Here is a 21662-nt window from a genome sequence, read left to right as displayed (position 1 = left end):
TTCTATAATATGAGTAAGAAAGAGTACTAGTATAATAATACTTGTTTTGCTTTTAAATTTGGGTTTTGTTCTTATATTGATCCATAGTTTATTTAGTTTACTTATTTATTTATTATTTAAGTGTGTATTTATGTACTTAGTTACTTCGTTATTCATTTACTGTATTATGTTTGTCATCTGCTGTGCCAAGTTGGGGAACTTGCGTCTACAAACTTAGAAAGCTTGGGTTCGGTTCCCAAGGAACTGCGCATTTTTATTTTTACAATAAATCAATTCATGGTGCTACAGCTCTTGAAGGACCCAGACTGACCAGTCGACTGCTGGTCTCACATTTACATACCGAAGCAGAGGTGGACGATCATGCAACCAGAATGGAGATATCATGTGGTTAGCACGATAATCCCCCAGCCATTACAGCTGGCTTTCACAACCGGATTTCGCTACCTAGCGTAGCTCCCAAAGTGCATCACGATGCTGGGTGGGCACCAGTCCCATACACTGGCCGAAATTTCATGAGAAAATTTCTTTCCCCATGAGGACTCGACCAGTATGCATTCTGTAACGTGAGTCCTAGGCAGGATGCCTTAGACCACGATGCCACGGTGCGGGACTTTACAATAAATTAGGAACACACAATTTGTATCTTGTCTTGGTACTACCCACATGGTCAGGTAACCTGATGTGAATATTTAGTTTGAGGTATATTATAGTGGAATCTAATTTATGCTATTGAGACCAGAGCTTGGAAGAAGACGATTTATCACTGTTTGGTAATATGTACGAGTAACGATTTTAATAAAATAAAGTCGATTTAACAGCATGTACTGAAGTTATTATTATTTTTACTCACTTTTCAGTCACAACTGTGTTTGATTATGTTTAGATGTTTGAGAATTAACTTTGGACAGTTGTAATTAAGATCGTCATATTAAAAACTATCTTTAATAATGTAAAAACAAATCTCAGTGCAAGAAAGATGTTTGTGCCCACTGAAGTATCATTAAAAGAGAGAATATTTTAATATAGAATAGATTTTTAAAATAATTATATATCTCTGTATTGTGTACAGTGAATGACACTGAAAATGGTATAAGTCTTTTAGGATCATCTCTAATATTGATATAAAGTTCATATTAAGAAAACTGTCAGCTTCAAGCCGATTCTCCATAAAAGTAGTGCACCAAATGGATCGACGTAATCTTCTGTGTATTCCGTACTGGTAGCTGATTGCTTTCATATTGAACTGCAGGTCCATGAATCTAAGTTCATTGTTGCAGTTGACATTTCACTTTTTTTATTTTAATGAATTATTCTTACTGTTTTGCTGTAGTTATATTCCATTTATTAGATTCGGAACACCTCAAAATCTGTGCTTCAGTGGCTGGTCATGATAATATCTTTGAAAAATATTAGAGTGCAAGAGGTCAAATGACTTTATTGTCAAACGCCTGGCATTAGAAAACAACAACAACATATTCCATTTATTTATTTATTTATTTATAATGTAATCAATAAAATGCATTAAAATAATTATATAAAGAATGTAAAATCTTTAAAACTTATAAATATATATACATAGTAAATAATTAAAAAATTTCAGCTACAGTACCGCATTATATTATGAATACACTTCGTGACATTGACTTCTGCTTGTAAACATTCTTATACGTACGTACATACATTCATACACACACACACATACATGACGATTCAGGAGGAATAGTAAATATTATAGGGGTGGCAGTATGGACTGTTCTGAGTAAAAAAAGTTCATACAAACATATTGTGTCCAATTTTCAATGGGTGTGGAGATACAACTGTTTGAATGTTAGGCTTAAAAAGCATTACAAGTGGCAAAAAGGAAAGACAGGTGACCTAATGATTACATTTATTGCTTATTTACATGATACCAATACATTTCAACAGTTAAGTGCACTTTTCAGCTCTGTTGACAACTGTTAAGTGTTGTTCTTCTGAAGTCGTCTTGTCACTTTTATGGGGCACCACAGTTCATAATGTGAGTGACCAATTTGTCCTGTCCATTTGCTTTGTTTTTGTACACTTTGCCTTTCATCCACTCCCATAGACAGGAGTAAGGTTTTTTTTTTTTTTTTTTTTTTTTTTTGGGTACACTTAGTCTTCCATTCATCCCACAGACAGGAGTAAGTCTTGAGATGTTGGTGATGGTGGCCAATACACATAACCACTGCGACTGATCCATCATTCAGGGAATATGAGATTTAGATGATGATGTCGGCCTGGGTAGCGCAGTCGGTATAACACTGGCTTTCTGTGCTCGAGGTTGCGGGTTCGATCCCAGCCCAGGTCGATGGCATTTAAGTGTGCTTAAATGCGACAGGCTCATGTCAGTAGATTTACTGGCATGTTAAAGAACTCCTGCGGGACAATTCCAGCACCAACGACACTGATATAACCTCGGCACTTGCGAGCGTCGTTAAATAAACCATAACTTAACTTTAGATGATGTTTTACCTGACTGTTAAAATGTACAGGGGCTCCAACATTCTGCAAGGACATGCTCATCCTTGTAGCCAAAGAAACTACAAACATCAGCTTCTCTACACCCATTATGAACAGTGCTGCCTTCAAACAATCTTAGAAGAGTGATAGGGTGATACGTACTATTCCTTTCTATGTGGGAAATAAGACATAGTTATTTTTTGTCATTCCTTCACACCATTTGTAAGGCTTGTTATGTGTAACATTCAAACAGCTGTACTTATCGCCACACCCATTGCAAATTGGACACATGTTTGTGTGAAGTTCTTTACTCAGAATGCTCCATACGAGCACTCCCTAAAATACTTACTATTTCTTCTGAATCACCCTGTTTATGATATACAGTTTAAGTCATATAAAATATTATAAGACATTATGTCATAACATTTGCAATGCAATATTTATTTATCAATTCATTCACATATACTTACTCATAAAAATATCCATATCTTGTCTCACTTGTATTGGTTATTTTTAAAATTTATAATTGCTGCATTAGATGGTCTGAGTCCATTACGATGTTCTGGTTGCAGAGTAGGTAGTTAGGATTCTGGAGTAAACCAATGCCGCATAGATGTTTACCCAAGCAATCATGTCCAGTTGCTAATCAGAATTTGGCAACTGCTTCTCTTCTTGGCCAATCTGGTACCGAAGTTGCATTGTCTTTCCATTCAGAGGTGCTTATGTTCTCTTGCAGAGATTTTTTATAAGTGTCCTTTATCTTCTGTCATATGATGGTTGATGCTTCACTGTAGGGTACTTCACAAACATAGGGCAGGATTTTAGTGCCTTTTTTTTTGCAAGAGAATCAGCTATTTCATTCCCGGAGATACCACAATGGGATGGTATCCACTGCAGGACCACTTTTTTGTTTTGGTCAGTAAGGTTCCTAATTATTTTTCTGCATTCGTGTGTATCAGGACAAGATGGATTGTTAGAGTTGTTGGTGATGGCGGATATTGCAGCTTGGGAGTCACACAGAATTACAGCATTTGAAAATGTTGATAACTGAGGCAATAATTGTTGGAGAGCAGTTTTTATGGCTCTCACTTCTCCATCAAAGGCAATGTGGTCCCTGCCCAGAGATAGGTATGTTGAGAAGAGCCTACAGTATATGCCACCTCCAGCAGTGCCATCTCTCTCTATCTGTGACCCGTCTGTATATATGTGTAGCCATGTTTCTTCTGGATACCTCATCAGAATAGTTTCTGTGGCGATGGCTCGCAGAATGTCTCTAGGAGTATCATTTTTGTTACAGTCCTGAGTTAGGACAAGAGTTTAGTCTATATTATCCTGTTCTAATGGGTTTTCTGGGAGCAATAATGGGCATGGCTTAAAGGATATATCTAGTTTTTCCTTTTCCTTCATAACTTTTTGTAGAAATCCCTCTTGTGTCTTTAATCTTCGGGGTCCTTGCATATTGTTGGGGTAGTCAACACCGGGTAGGCGGATTAGTTTTTCATGGATTTTAAGTGCAGATTCGACAATATCAGTCTTAATATCCTGGTTATTTGTGTTTGTCCCACAGGAGTTCTTTTGCATGCCAGTAAATCTACTGACATGTGCGTGTCGCATTTAAGCACACATAAATGCCATCAACCTAGACTGGGATCGAACTCACAACCTCTAGCACAGAAGGCCAGCGCTATACCGACTACACTATACAGACCGACTATGTCACTTTTATAGGAATATGAAGTGGGAAGCCTTTTATTATTTATATATGATGCTCATTCAGTTAGCTTTCGCCCTATATCCATATTCTGTATTATTTTTTAAAATCAATAATTATTTGAAATGATAGATAATTTTTCGTTATTTGTAATATTGTCCTTTCATATACTTCTGTGAATTGTCTCAACTACCAAAGTCAAAGATATAAAGTAGCAAGCTACATCATACATAAATAAACGCCTAACTGCGTGGAGTGAGAGAGGAGTTACTGTAACACAATCAGTATTACCATTATTCTTCCAGACTTGGCACCACAAAGAGACACAAGTATCTACCATACATCAGCAAGGTTAGTTATTTAGGATCAGTTCAGCTTAGCTCAGAGAGGGCAGTATCTATTATAAACTCCTACTTCTGCTGTAGCAAGGTGAGTAGGTAAATATCGAGAGACTGGTGATGTGCTTCCTTGTCCATGCTCCAAAGATATGTGTGTTGCTGCAGATGAACAGAATATCCAACAGGTCTTTTCAAATAGCGACTGTTCTCAGCCACGACATCCCAGGCATCCTAGACAATCTTCCACAAATCAGGACGTCTTGGAGGGCCATTTTTTCCGCATATGCTTCTTTAATTGTGCCTCCGTAGCTCAGTTGGAAAAACATCTGAATTTAGATGCCAATGTCTCTGGTTCAAATCCTTGTCATTCCTTTTCATTTTATTGTGTTACAGGATAGTATAATGTAATAATATAAGAAGAAAAAACTAACAATAGTATTATGCAGCTGTATTGTTCCAAACCTAACATTAAATTTATATTATTTATATCGCCAAAGAATGATAACAGAATATAAATGATAACTTGCATATTATTTATTTCGCTAAAGAATAACAACAGAATATAAATGATAACTTGAATATTATTTATAACGTTAAAGAACGATAACAGAATATAAATGATAACTTGAATATTATTTATATCTTTAAAGAACGATAACAGAATACATGATAACTTGAACAAAGTTCGAACTCATTACCTTTGAATCACTAAGCTAGCACTCTACTGCTGCTCTATGAGATGCAGATATCAAATGACTCCTGCTTAAACACAGTAGTTCCGGAACTGCTTCAAGTGCAATTCTGCAAGCACATGCATCATGTAACATCACTGTAATCCGAAGTGGACTTAGAATATATTCACTGTTCATGAGTGCAGTCACTTTTTTTTTTGTGACAGCTGTACATATGATCTGTTAAGACTTTTTTTTTCTTTTCATTCCGTTGAATTCTTATCTGTACTTTCATGATGACAGCATGTGACAGTTCACACTTCTTTCTCTGCTTTTGTCTTGTTAGTACAATTTCAAGGACATATTGTTAGTACAAGACGAGTTTCATAACAGGAACAGGACTGTTGGGTATTCATGATAAGTGGCAGTGAAGAATTAAACTTGATTATACACTTATTTAATATGAATGGAAGTATTTCAAACAGCATATCTGAGAATGGCAGCAGCGGAGTTCTTTGTGGAAAACTTGAACAGAAGTCAAAGTTACAGCATAATTTTAAAAATTATAAGTGTTCCAAAGGAACATATTAAGAAATATTTCTATATTAATGGAAGACAAGTAAGAATTAGACGTACCAAGAAAATTAAAAAAATTATCTGAAGTAAAGAATGTAATATTGCAAAGAAAGTTTTATCGAAGTATTATTATTTGATAGGAAAATCAGTATAACATAATGGAATTCCAATCGAGAAGACTTTTATGAAACCACCATATAGATTATGTCGAGCAAGGTAATAATAATAGTATGAAAGTAGGTAACTAAATAAGTATGCAAAGATGAATCTTTATACTATATTTTTAAATGACAGCAACGAATCTTCACGAACTATGTTAATTTAATAACAGTGATGACAACGAAGTAATCATGGTCATCATCGTTATTGTCATTATTATTTTTTAAGAATGTCTGTGGCAAACTTCAGGAGGTAAAGGATAAATATTTATTTATCAGCAGTATGTATTAGGTTACGATCCTAGCTGCAGAAACTGTGATAATGGAGCAATGCAGATAGATAATAGCTCAAGAATTGAAGTTCCTAGACATAACCTGGTCAACAGTTGTTTTGTTGGCTACAGTGAAATTTGCGAATATCGAAGCATGATCTCATCTTAAGAAGTCGTCAGTTTATTGCCTGAACTGTAACTTTGTACATGTGATCTGAAGAATCAATTTAAGAAAATATGATAATCTCTACACAATGTTAGTCATATTCAGCAGTGTAATAAAAAGAATACTTAACAGAGTAATATATTCGATGTTATCTGTAAAAATATAAAGTACAGAGCGGTCTATGACATTCTCTATGATACTTGACGGCAAGCGGGCCCGTCATCAGTGCTTGTCATTCCCGGTGAACAGGGTCCACTACAGTCACTAGAGTCAACTATTAAAATTACAGTATTCATATTGTTTACTAACCTTGACTACAGAAGGTGTTGAAAATGATGTCCTGCTGCATCTCCTGACATTTCCGAAGGAAATTGGAATTTATATGTGCAAGTTCATCTTCTGTAATTCTCCCGATTTCTCGTACAATACTGTCTTTTAACTCACTGCTTGTGTGCGGATTGTCTTTGTATACTGAGGCGCTCTCGGCCTTCCTATCTATCTAATCGTCTATCTAATCTTGCTAGTTGGAATACAAGACAATTAAATAATAAAATAACCCTGCCATGAATCGTTATGATCAGGATGGTAATCTGTGTGTCGAGGTAGTCAAGTGACAACACACACTCACTATGTAAAACACAGCTATTTATTTGAATAAGCAAAATAAATTCGTAGCACAGAAAATATCTTCTTCACAGAGTAACGTAAACCAAAATCCAGCTAATTATCTTACATAGGTAGGTACTTCCCCACGCTGGCATCCATCTTGTCATACAACTTTGACATAACCATCGCTCAGCACACACATAGCCGTTACATACAAATTGGCCACCCCTCAAACGTCACACAACAATGGGTGCCTTCATCGTGAATTCCATACTCTTTAAATTCGTTCTACTGCAATAACTAAATAAAACATAAGCCAAAACCAACTCACTGAACTGATTGTATATTGTGGTAGGCTTTTAGTTATATCACAGCTAGAAAAACGATCCTCTGAAATAAAAATACCGATCAGTATTTGACCAGAGTTGACTGAACGCAAGCCAGTCAGGAAAATGAATGCAGTTCAAGCTAATAAGTACATCCCAAAACTCGCCGCTAAATTCCACACGAATATCTTCTGCAATGCACTCGCAGGTTCCCACAACACCGTGGACTATGCAGCTTCTAGTAGACTTACCGAACCCGGTTCGATCCCCGGCCTACATAGGAGCTCGTACCCTATCACACACACATCCTCAACTGCCGGCACACATCCGACCTGAAAGAGTCCATCAACCAGACTGACGCTACTGCTGTGAACAACTCGCATCACAGTACAAATATAAACTCACGCCACCCGCTTTAACCAATCAGCAAGCGCAATTATAAAATAATAACTGCTCCCCCGATCTCAACTCATCACAGGTTAAAGGAACAGAACCAGAGCATACGAAAAAAAACAGAAAGATGAGAGGAAAGCCATCTACGAGAAGTAAGAAGAACTAGATCAGAAAGGAAAAAACTACAAGCCATCTATGAAGAGTTAGAATAATTAAAACTAACAGAGAAAAGTATAAAGATAGAAAAATGTAAAAGAAATAGAAAGGAAAAGAAAGATGTGCCGAAATATAAACGGCACAATACTTTACTTTTTAGATTTCCCCATAAATAAAAGTCGAAGGCTGTCAAATCAGGGGACCTAAATGGCCATAATCCTCTACTAATGTCCACACCTGTGGAGTAACAGCTAGCGCATCTGGCTGCGAAACCAGATGGCCCAAGTTCGATTCCTGTTCGGGGCAAGTTACCTGGTTGAGGTTTTTTCCGAGGTTTTCCCTCAACCCAATATAAGAAAATGTTGGGTAACTTTAGGTTCTGGACCCCGGACTCATCTCACCGGCATTATCACCTTCATCTCATTCAGACGCTAAATAACTGAGATGTTGATAAAGCTTCGTAAAATAACCTACTAAAATAAAAAAAAATTCTCTACTAATAACCCTGTCCTCTAATATTTCGCTTATCAAATTCAATATTTCGGCTGCTGTATGGGCAGTTCTGAATCCTGCTGGAAATAAGCACTCTGACACTCAATATCAGTTAATTGTTCAAAAAGTAGATTGAGTATTAATGTTTTGTATCTGTCACCATTGATTGTACTTACTTACTTACTGGCTTTTAAGGAACCCGGAGGTTCATTGCCGCCTTCACATAAGCCTGCCATTGGTCCCTATCCTGAGCAAGGTTAATCCAGTCTCTAACATCATATCCCACCTCCCTCAAATCCATTTTAATATTATCTTCCCATCTACGTCTCGGCCTCCCCAAAGGTCTTTTCCCCTCTGGCCTCCCAACTAACACTCTATATACATTTCTGGATTCGCCCATACGTGCTACATGCCCTGCCCATCTCAAACGTCTGGATTTAATGTTCCTAATTATGTCAGGTGAAGGATATAATGCGTGCAGCTCTGCGTTGTGTAACTTTCTCCATTCTCCTGTAACTTCATCTCTTTTAGCCCCAAATATTTTCCTAAGAACCTTATTCTCAAAAACCCTCAATATCATATCTGTTCCTCTCACAAAGTGAGAGTCCAAGTTTCACAACCATACAGAACAACCGGTAATATAACTGTTTTATAAATTCTAACTTTCATATTTTTTGACAGCAGACTAGATGATTGTATTGTCAAAAATTTTTTGTCTTTCTTTCACGCTTTGGGTCCAAGAAGGGTTACAACTGCTACAGATAAAATATGGTGCAGCTAATGTAATTACATGAGCACTGCAGATGGATATCGCTAGTCCAAGAATGATCCGTAAGGAAAATGCTGACTTAGAAATACAGATAATTGTTTCAACTATAAAAAAAAAATACATAAAATGAAAATTTAACCATAGACAACGTGAAAATGACCTATAAAAGCCTGTGAAGTGAAGAAAATGACCTAAAACTACATTTAAATTAAAAAAATTGACTTTAATCTGGAAAACACAGAAAAATGCATTTTGATGACCTATAAAATCCCCATAGATCTAACATATTTCTTGAAGAATGTATTTATTTGCTACTATGCATAATCTCTGACTACTCAGAAAAAGATGAACTTATATGACATGTTTAAATTTAGTTGCACCTGGATTTCTGCTTTTAACTGATTGACTCTTTGGTGTCTGTGAACTAAAACTATATAGGCATTCTCTTAAATTAGCCCTAAGCATTGAAAACAGGCACTTATGAAACAAAAGAAACCAGTTTTAAAAGTTCCTTATATTTTCAAATATTTATTCATTGAGAATAGACCTATCTAGTGAAATTTTAAGAATGGAAATATCTTCATGCAACTTATCTACCAATACATGAATATTGAGCTGAAGACCATTAACCAAGATTTCTAGGTCACTCCATGTGAATAAAGTTTTCAAAAACAAAACATATGTTTAAAAAACTGACAATTAAAAATTATATTCGTTTGAAAGTTATTGTAAAGGTTTGTCAAAAAAAAAAAAAGGGTGCAATTGACTAAACGTCATCACCCATGCTCAGAAAGTGGTACTAATCGGAAATTATTTTACCAATCCCTAATTCCGGGATTTTGGCATCCTGGTGAAGTAAAGAACTTTTCTGGGACAGAGCATACAATTCCTGGTCAATCCAGTCCAGTGGCGGCTCCTGCGTATTTCTTAAGAGGAGGAAAGAAGTTAACAGCACGAAATGACACTTTCTTGAATGAAACATGCTACAAATTAGCCTACATGCAAGACCAGGTAGTGTTAGGGTTGGCCTTCCCTTTTGTATAGCAATAATCTGTTCTTGTAAACTGAGTTTCCTAAATTTTCCAAAATATAATATGTTTTCACTTCCATTCATTGTTGAATAATTGCACAAATTAACAATTACAAAGAAATTCACAACCTTGCACCATTTTTCGCGCACACTACAGCATCACACGTGTTGGAGGAGACTAGCTACTATCACGTAATCGGAGCCGTTTTATGGAAATGGGAATGGGAAATAATTTGAGGAAAGCGAGAACACTGCACCCACCCACCCACCCACGTGGCCTGTGTTGCCTCATATACATTTTACAAGTTCAGTATCACATGCTTTTGAAGAATGCCAGTTCTTGTAAAGTCATACTACCATTATTGTTCAAAGCTGCCGGTGGCCGATTAATTTTTTATGTTAAAAATAATGTAGTTTGGAGTACCTACTTTCAATCTCAAATATATTTGTACAAAACTGACAACTTGGCTGTTACCCTGATTGGAAGTGAATTTCAGGGGCCAAAAGATCTGCGATACTAACGTAGAACTAACTACTTCCTCTTAGTTTTATATAAACCCAGCTTTAACTTTCAAATATCCTTCAAAGTTTCAAACTATGAATAGTAGCCTATATAAAATGCAATGAATAATATTTTTTATTTATAATTAAAAAAAAAGTTTATATGGTGTTTTTCATAGCTTTGCGTTAAAACTGTTTTTATTGTGCTTCCTCCTAGATGTGTTATAGTCTGGTTGAATGCAACATCGTTAGATGGCAGCGGTAGCGAGCTTGCTGCACGACCAGTCGGTTTCTATTTCCCGCCCATGCGCTGATTCAGAGGAGGATCTCCTCCCTATCCGTTCATTTACTTGCTTTAAAACTCTGCTTCTTACTCTGGCCGCTAGTGCGCTGTTATCTATGTGTGTTAACTGCAGTAAAGGAGGAATGGATTGGCTTTCCTCCACACAAACTTTTTCGCATCCTTCTCACAGTTTTCTACCAGCACATGAGCGCGCGTCGTTTAGAACTCGTTCAACCGAGGTTTTCTTATAGCTGAGAACTTAAAAATTATCGAATCTTCCTCGAATTTCAAGGCACATATTTTATTTGGTATTTACTTTCAAAAGAAGGAAAATGTGAGGAGGACATTCCTCCCTTCCCTCCCCCGAGGAACCGCCACTGATCCAGTCAAATCCTGGACAATTGGAACCCTACTCACTCAGCACAAGAGTGTTAGTTTCGTCTACAGAAATCTGCAATGTTACTTGTCAACTGCAACTGCTATTTCTTCTTAAAATAGGGTGGTCAAATACTCCAGTTTTGCCTGGACAGTCTGGTTTTCAACCAAATGTCCCAATGTTCCTAGAGAATTGCTCGAAACAACCTAAGTGAAGTAACAGAACAGTTTCTTTTGTGGAAAGACAAATTAATATGCTCAATCCGAGGGATTAAATTTTATATAACAAAACTTAAATTATTCTTTCTGTATTTATTGAACGCATATATCCAATTAAGTCAAGTACACTAGAAATACATGTTATTACATATACTATATATCATTAGATTGCCTCCCTTTTCTATGATAATATGTAGGCCAGAAGTTGTGATCTATTCTAATTCATAATTTGAAGAATGAAACTTTCCACCTGAATGGATTCATCATTTACAATTTTACATGATGTCCTCAGATTATAATCGTATGTGATACTAATATTCCAGCTGTTCATTATTGTATTTTTATTCCATATATGCTTAATTTTCTTGTATACATTTAATAGACTTGTTTTTCACGTTGGCTAAATTAAGTAATGAAGTGTTATAGTTTCACATTGCTTACATTGATAATGACATGTATTATTTATTTCAGGGTAATGATGCAGATTGTTCAGGAGCTCTGTAAAAGACCTGGACTTAATAGAACTGGTTTTGACATGCCCACCATCTACATTCCAGATCTGAACAAGGTGTGGTTTGGAAGTTTGTTATTACGATTTTTTTTTTAATATTTCTGTTGAAAGATGCAGCTTATTGTGTTATAGAAAGAGGAAACAAATTCGTTATTCCTTTAGTAATTTAGAGTTTCAAGAACAATACTGTTATAAATTATAATATTTTATAGTTTTTATGATTAATTAATTAGCTGTCCTTGTTTCATAGATACTATTCATTATTGTATTTTCCAATATATTTGTGAATTAACGTTTCACAATATTAGAGTTGTGGATATTTTAAGGATTTTTTTTACACTTTAACATATTTTCTTTTGTCTTTGTGTCAAGGTTCTTTCAGAAATATTACTTTTTATTGAGCTGTAAAAACTGATCCTCACAAGTGTTGTGTTCATTATAAATCCCACAGCTAACCTTGGACTTTCGATGAAACTCTGTCAGCTGACTTAATTGTTGACATGAAGGTATTCTCTTTGTTTATGAATTCTTGGTGTACGTTGTTAAAGTTGCATTTAAACTGATGTGTGTTGCAGCAAACACGATGTGTAAATCAGATAGAAGAAGTGTGTCGTGATGTGGAACGCACGATCAACCAAACAGTGCAGAACACACTCAACACGTTGGAGCGAGACTGTGAAACTATTGCAATGCTAGTGGAGAAGCGCTTAGAACAAGATGCTGTAGACCGCAACTATAATTTCAAGGCTTCTAGCAGAGGCAAGAAAAATACATTATTGCATTTGTTTGAAACAGAGTGGAAGAGAGAGATGATTGACTGAACAACCAACATTGCACATAGGTGTTTACAATGAGCTCTTTTGTTTCTAAACATAGGTAACATACAAATAAATGATGTTAAATAGAACCTTCATTTGACTATTATGAATCATTCAGTAAGTGAATAGCATGTAAAAACAAGCAGTGGCTACAAATACTTTCGCCTTAGCCAGCATCATCAGGTAGCATAAGAAATTAATGTGCATGAACGTAAAAATAGAAAGTGCACCAAATAGTCATCTTAAAGTATCATAAAAACATATTAAAAGACAAATTGAAAGAGTATAAACAACATTGAGTTATAATAAATGTGTACAAGAATGATGAAACATATAAAATTTTGAACTTACAACGTGATATCACAGTCTACTATATACAGTCACGAAGCTTAATACTTACTAAATATGCAAACATAGACAGTTGAAATATGCATCCATACATAGTTGCTCACCACCAGGATCGCTACTATCACCTCATCACAGAATCTTTCCCTAGCAGACGATAAAATGTATTGTACTTTCGATATTGTGTTCTTTTGGAAAAAATTAACACCTTCCTTCCACTATTGAAATATGAAATACATAAGGTTTATATATTATTTTCATAAAATATATATTATATTCTATAAACTCACCTTCCTGGATCTTTCGGAAGAAGGATAACTCTAACCTATTTTTCTTACAATTTATATTATTACAAACGTCTCCTTGTCCCATATTATTATTCAAATTATTATATTTTAGCCATTTACAGTTATTACAACTGATAACGAACATTTCACAGTTTACATAGCATTTTCACAAAAATGCGAAATACGGCACAGTCAATGCTTTTCCAATTTAGACCAGGCCGTAATGTTTGTTCGAGTTTTCTATTTCAGTGTATGGAGCTCAGTGAAATATTATAACTTTATTGCTTATCATTGCTAAGCTTTATTTAGTGTAATTTGTCCATAAGTTCCGTTTACTTCTTGTTGCATAATATGTTGCAGAAATAATTACAAAACTGTGTTATTTTAATGTGAAGAAAATTTTACATGTTAACATGATCTGTTCGCATCAACATTTCAAGTTTAGAATGGAAGCTATTTTGAGGTTCAATAAAAACGAATTTATATTGTGATTTTAATTTAGCACATCTACCTTCCTTAATTGTAGACAGAAAATTTACCATTCCACTCCTATGAAATTAGTGTACGTACGATTGTGTTACTTCGTCTCTTAGGTAGTAGATAAATACAATAATTCATTACTCAATTGTAGTATTAAAATACAGACAAATAGAATGTGACGGGTGTCATACATGATATTAAGTTTAATTATAATGTATAATTGCGAATATAGGAATGTAAGTTAAATATAGTAAACATAACCTATAATATCCATATGACATAACATACATTATGTAGTGACAGGGCATTGGAGGCCACTAAAATTAGACAGAAAGGGGCAACTGGTACAGTAAACATAACCTATAATTTCAACATATCTAAATATTCGTGCGGTGCAACTGAAAATTATTGAATCGTGCATAAATGAATGTACAAGAATTTCGCAATATTTAATCGAAATAAAGGCAGGTATTACACATACGAACAACGTAATTTTCACACCATAAATAATATTTTACCTTAACTCGCAAGGAATTATGTCTGCAATGTCCCCTAATCATTGTTTTAAATTTTATTAATGCAATTACACTACATTTTAGAGAAATATATGTTACTCTTTATGCATTCCAATTAATTTATATGGTTGAAACGCCGCCCTTCGTGATCAGGTTAAGCAAGTCACATGGCCTGCCTTACGACCTGTATTAGATCACGATGGCAGTGACACAGTCTATTGTTCCTAGTACTCACAGCGCTCCAAGCGGCTAGCAACTATCGCGAGAAATGCAACTCGTTGGCAAAAAATCATCCCAAGCTTCATGACTGTAGTGGAGTAACGGTCAACGCGTCTGGCCGCGAAACCAGGTGGCCCGGGTTCGAATCCCGGTCGGGGCAAGTTATCTGGTTGAGGTTTTTTCCGGGGTTTTCCCTCAACCCAATACGAGCAAATGCTGGGTAACTTTCGGTGCTGGACCCCGGACTCATTTCACCGGCATTATCACCTTCATATCATTCAGACACTAAATAACCTAGATGTTAATACAGCGTCGTAAAATAATCCAAGAAAATAAAAAAAAAATAAAGTTCATGACTGTATATAGTAGACTGTGGTGATACATCAGGTGGGACAAGTTAAAATTAATTAGGAATACAAAACCATTAAATGTTAGAATATGAGTTACTTTTCATGTGAAACATAATGAATGTACAGTAGTGGCAAAAAAACCGGACAGACTCTTGTAGCTGATTTCAGAGCCTTGTTCACTCCAGAGCACTATAGACTGGTAACTGAGACTTTCGTGGTTTGAATCCTGCCTGGAAAGGAAACTTTTTTTTTTTTTTGTTCCTTATTCAAATTTATTTCCAATGCTTTTCGATTGCTGGTAAAATTCATGTTCTGGGAATAAAAGTTAATTAAGTAGTAAAATATCGCTGCAGTCGAAAAGTATTGGGAATAAATTTGAATAAAGAACAAAAAAGAGTTGCCTTCCCAGGCAGGATTCGAACCACGAAAGTCTTAGTTACCAGTCTATCGTGCTCTGGAGTGAACAAGGCTCAGAAATCAGCTACAAGGGTCAGTCCGGTTTTTTTTTTTCCACTACTGTACATGACATAGTACCGATAAATTAAATATTCAGTTCGTGAGATAGGATGTTTCCGAAGAAGAGCTTAATGACAAGTATGTTACATAAGATTACATTGTGTGTAGATAAGCCAATAAAGTGAGAATGGTTGTCGAATTGCGGTGGAAACATCATCTGTAATGTAAGAGAAGAAAGATAATTACTTTAGAAACTAAGTAGTGGGTATTAAGAGTAAAAATTATCGTATGCAAAGGTGACTTCAAAGATGTAATGTGGAGCAGAACTTATGTGTGATGCTAAACGATGTTAAGTATTATACATTTCACTATAATCGCAGTTCAACAATTGACTCATACAAATATACCGTTAAAGATAACATACATGCTATTCACTTCTTGAATGGTTTATAATAAATAGAAGTCAAATAAAGGTTCTTTTTATCATCATTTATTTGTTTGTATTGACTTGTCAGTCCAATATGTTTTGTAAATTATAGGTAATGTAGGTGAAGAGTTGTGTAAATTCCAGCTTCTTTTGTCTAATATTCTTCGGCCTAAAAAAAAATTAAGCATAAGGAAAAAACATAAAATAAACGAAGAGTTACAGGCTCCTTTTCAGATTTTTTGCAATTGGATTCTCGCATACTCTCATGAATTATCTCCCCGTATTAGGTAGAATCAGTACTCTGATTGGTCACCTGTTTACCACCTTCAGTCAACTCATGAGCACTAGCATGCTTTGTCACTTTCAAATACGGAATTCATTGTAAATCAGTAAAGTGATATGATTTTGAATTAGTGAATGGAAAGATATTAAGAACGAAATAACTATGACCTGTTTAAGATGCGTGAGGTAATAACAATATTTTTTAAATTCTCTTTAATTAAAAATGTTTTTAATTTACACATTGTATTGATACATTCTTTAGGAACAAAATATGACTTTTCTGTATAATCCTAATCTCTCTCTCACCAATCTTATTCCACTTTAGATCATTGGCATGTATAAGAAACGTAGAAATTATACTGTTAAGTTGTTTTTTCATAACTGGCACAAGGGGAGCATCATTCTCAAACTTAGTTTTATAAGAACACAGTATCTGTGTTTACCAATGGCTGTTTGTCATCAAAATGACTGGCTGGACTGTTCGTTTTTTCTATGAATAATAATAATAATAATAATAATAATAATAATAAATATTATTACTACTACTGCTGCTGCTGCCGCCGCCAGAAAATAATTTCAAATTAGTTTATGGAATTTCGTATGAATTGTTAGTTCATCTACTAAACTGTTAACATGGTTTAATTACAAAACACTTTATTTTGTATTTAAAAGCATTACAACCATGTCTGACATAATTATTGCTCAAATGTAATGGGCAACCAATAGCAACTATATTTTTGTCATGTTCCTTCAAAGCAGTGTAGGCATTTTTTCTTCTTTCCAAAGTTCACTGAAGCATTATCAGCACAATAATGTCAACTGTTCGTAAAATATAAGTTATTATCTTTTATTATTTATAATGGACAGTTATTATTTACAGTTACAGAAGCTTCACTGTATTACTTATAAAAACAGAATAATTTTGTTTCTGCTCTGCTCCTTGCTTAGTAGTAAAGTATCTCAACAGTAACGTTCCTTTTTGATGCATCTGTTTGAATGCCAAACTTTTTTTTTTTTTTTTTTACATCCTGAAGTATGGTGCCATTATTACTGAAAATGGTCATAAGACATTCTTAACTATTGCTGTCATCTTTGTTCTCTCACAACTGTATTTACTGGCTATCTTGAAATAATATTATCCTACACAATCAGCTGACAATTGTGAGAAACTTTGACACAGTGATATAGGAGGTTTAGTTCCGCCTTAATTACATTGTCTGCTTCTTTACTTATACCACAGTTACAATATTAAAAATACTAGCAGAGAGTGAAAATACCAAGTGGAAAATTCTGTTGGAAAATGCTCATCTAATCCCAGAACTTCCTTGCAAATCTGCTGTTGCTATGTTCAGGCTACTCACTGGCCATGATTGTTTAAGTAAACATCTCCACAGAATCAGTATACTGACTTCACCAAATTGTCTGTTATGCTGTCAGGAGCAGGAAATGGATATGGATTATCTGGCAAGCTGCACAGCCCTTCAAATAGCTCAAGATATCACATCGAAATATTGGGAAGCACGAAGGAGAATGACTTCATTGTTAAATCAAGAGCATTAGATACATAACATAATTACTTATACCACTCTAAAAAGCTTGTCTTTCTGCATTGTTGCGTAAATTAATTTAAATTTAATGTAATTATTTATACGAAAATAATTATGGTACTGGAGAATGACAAAGTTATATAGATGATTATTTTCTGAAGATGGGACTTTTTGGGTTCCGCCTCAATTTGAAGTCGGACACGAAACTTTTATGTGAAAATTGGGACATGTCCTGCCAAATCGGGACATCTGGTAACCCTGATTGTGTCCTTATGCACAGTATACATGCAGTCCAACGGTTCATTCTGTATTTTTTTATGTGTTTATGAAACAGTGGAATTTTTTAAGTGGTCACACAAAAAACTGTTTAATTTTGCTATTTCAGAGAGAAAATATAGAAACATTAAGTGATACTTCACTTTAGTCAATCCTTCTAATTTATAGTTCCTGGCTATCACAGAACTTCAGAGTGTTTATTATTCTTTCTAGAAGGTGCCTATTCTTATTAACCCTTTCATTGTGGTGACGAATTGATACACAATGCAGTGTTCACACGATCTAAAAAACCTAACTTCACTTCATTGTCAGTATGAGAGGCAGACAATTCGTTCATATTGGTATTTGAGATCACTTATTCCTGTCGAAGGACAACTGGTTTCACCTCCAAATAGCACACACACAAAAGATGTTTTATTCTCAAACCAGGAAGTTGAAAAACTCCTATTTTGTGCCTTTCTGCTCTGAAAAAGTTTAAAGTCTTTTCGTTGGTGAGTGCCAAGTCTTCTAATTTCTAATCTTTCTTCAAGGGTTAATGAAGAAAAAGGAGTTTTTAAAAGTACATCAATATGGTTCATGATTCAAAACCATTAGCGCACAAAGAAAAAATACTCAATAACTGGAGGCAGAGATGCAGAGTACACAAAACTCATTCTCACGCTTCTGATGGCAACCAACAGAAAGTGACTGCCATACAATACTGGAAAGCCTCCCTACAAGTACAAATGAATTCGTTCTTTCTCAAGGGGGAAGAGAGAGGAGGGAGGGAGATAGAGAGAGATATATATTCCGACATCTGGATTTTCTACTACCTGGGCTAGCCCCTACAAAGGCCATGTTACTCTGTGCTAAATTCATTGTTTTCCTGTTCTTCCACGTTCATTAGTATGTTTTAATGATTTCACAACTAGTGTAATTAACACAGGGCATGGAGCAGCCCCATACAGGTTTCTTTGAACCATTGGAAGTGTGGAATGCTTAGAAAGAGATTCGAAATACTATGCCTGGGCCATATTACTCTGTGCTAAACTCAATGTTTTTCCACGTGCATGAATTAGTCTGTTTTAACGATTTCACAATTAATATAACTAACAGTTAGCATGGAGCGGCCCCAGCCACACTATTTCCTTCAAACTCATGGAAGCATGCTGTGATTAGAAAGGATTTGTAAGACGATGTGAAGAAATTATTAACATTTAAAATAAGTAGTGGGGCTTAACCTTGTTAGCCCCTAAAGACGAACTGTCTCTCTTGCTTGGTAAACAGGTGTCCATGTAAAATTCAGAATTAATGTTTTTTTTTACACAATGACCAAAAGCAGGATTCTGTCAAAGTTTCCTAAAATCTTGACTATGAACTTCTCCTTCAAAAATACAGATTTGAATTTCTTCTTCTTTTTCAGAAAATTAATGTAATGTCACTCCCTCTAACTTCTGTTTTTGTGTTTGACTATGTTAGCAGATATAGAAGATGTTCTGCTTCTGCTTGATAATACCTGTCCACATGTCAGTCTATAAACTGTGAAGAGACAGTCACAAAATTGGGGTGGATAACCACAATCAACCTCATAGTCCTGGTATGGCACTGTCAGATTATCACCTGTTTGGTAAAATTGAAGACAGTAATCGCGAAAAAGTAAAGTAAAAGTAAATGCTTATCATCAGAGGAAAAATACCTTGTTCCGAGATGATATAAGATTGTCAAAAGAAATGATAAGTTTATATAAAAAAAAAGTAACATTGTTCCTAATGGATGTATCTGCGTATTATACAAATAACAAAATTGTGGAGTGGAAGGTGATTTAAAGATATTGTGCCTTATTTTTTAAGTGACTCTCATTTAGTCTCGTGACTCTCATTCAGTCTTGTCATTTGCGTGCAGATAAGATAAACTATGAAAAAATCTGTCTGGATAGCTTGGTAATATCAGTTATATCTCCAGCTAATGAGTGATTCTAAATCTTATCTAGTTGTTCTTTTTCTAATTCTTGTTGCTCCTTGTGGAGTATAGAAGATTTGTAAAATACCTCCATTAGTTCCTAACAAAAACTTGTCTTTTAATCCTATTCTATGATTTGTCTCCTTTTCCTCTATTTTCATGGATTTTCCCTCTACTGCCTTTTTTAATGTCTTTGAGGTGGTAACTGTTGTAGATTCTCTGTTGATTCGTGTCTAATGCTGCCTTCTGTATAAATAGAATATATTTTGTTACTTTATTATAATTCCATGGTTATTATGTTTTTTTTTATCTCGCTTAGGATTGATTGTTGGTTTATAATTTTCAATAGTTCTTAATTTGGTTGCATTGAAATGCCAATATACTTTGAACAGGAGTTGATAATAGCCACTAATTGATATAAATTTACTGCTCTGGGTAAGATAATGGTAATAGATTCATTATCTGTATCAGAGCATCATTGAACACATCAATCAACCCATTACTGTTGAATGAGCTGAAAGAAAACAAGAGAAAGAATTTGGAAGTTTAACTGTTAGAAACAAAGACTTTCCAGAATCCTATTCATTTCTTAGTATATTAGGTTTTTTCTTTTTTATTATTATTATTTTGGATTACAATTTTGCCACGTTTTTAAGTTGTATTCCCATGTAATGAATTTCAAATCACTGTATCTATACTTCCTTGAGGATGTTGTGGTGTAGTTCTTTGGGTAAGGCATTTAGTGACTTTTAAATTACAAGTGCATATTCAAAATGGATGAGTTAATATGGCAGTAATAGTAATGAATTTAAATACGTTGAGAATTCGTTTTTCCACTGTGTTTCAGTTAATTGACTACTGCAATCAATGATTTTGAAAGATTTGTAGATAAGAGAAAGAAACATGTTGCAACAAGTTATTATTATTATTATTATTATTATTATTATTATTATTGTACAGCAATGGTACTAGGTGCTCTGGCTGCTATTCTTCCAATGCTCTTCATCCTGAATGTGCTTGTGACCGTCCTCAACAGAAATTTTTTGCTGGCAGTATTTGGTGCTAGTGTTACAGACAACCTTGTTACATATCTGGTAAGTATTTTGTTTTTAGAGTTCTTCTATGTGCTTTCGTGTCTTTATGTCCTGAAGTGTTCGTGGTTTTGTGGTATTCATGGCATACACAATGTTCTTCAGTATACCTCATGATTAAAAATCCATAGGAGTTACATTAGAGGATAGAGGTGAATACAGTAAAATCCCTCGTATCTGGCACCCAAATAACCGGCAATACCAAGACAACAGCATTTTTGGCTAGGAAAAAAAAGGTCATTCATGCGAAAGGGAAGAGTTGGACGAAGATGCGAGCAGTTTTCATGGATCTCACATGTCACACATTGTATTTACTCTTCACATTGTTCACGCATGAAAACATAGACAGAAAACCCCGTTATGTCCCTGGAGTAGATCAGGTAGCATTGATAAGTTGTCACTTGGACCTTTCAAACAATGCGCAGAGATGATATCTTTAAATTTACCACTTGAACTCGCCCTTTTGAAGAGGTGTTGGATGAGTCTAAATAGGAAAGTGTGAAATTCTCTGTTCCTACAGCGTGTAAAAGTTCCATTCGAGTGATAAATAGTATCCTGGCTATTATCGCTAAGGACTGCTGTTGCACAATGGATTCT

The 21662-nt window shown here is 35.0% G+C and overlaps 1 protein-coding gene across 1 annotated transcript in view; it reads left to right on the top strand.

Moving 5' to 3' along the window:
• Positions 1-21662, top strand: part of LOC138696408 (sarcalumenin-like) — a 178006-nt gene that overhangs the window by 137321 nt on the left and 19023 nt on the right. Inside the window, exons 8-10 of the mRNA XM_069821346.1 lie at positions 11995-12091; positions 12610-12793; positions 20935-21068. Of these exons, the coding sequence (XP_069677447.1) occupies positions 11995-12091; positions 12610-12793; positions 20935-21068 (415 nt within the window). The remainder of the gene's footprint in view (positions 1-11994; positions 12092-12609; positions 12794-20934; positions 21069-21662) is intronic.

Source organism: Periplaneta americana, chromosome 3, assembly GCF_040183065.1.
Source record: "Periplaneta americana isolate PAMFEO1 chromosome 3, P.americana_PAMFEO1_priV1, whole genome shotgun sequence".
Lineage (NCBI taxonomy): Eukaryota > Metazoa > Arthropoda > Insecta > Blattodea > Blattidae > Periplaneta > Periplaneta americana.
Note: the sequence above shows the minus strand (reverse complement) of the source record. Positions and strands in the feature narration are given on the sequence as shown.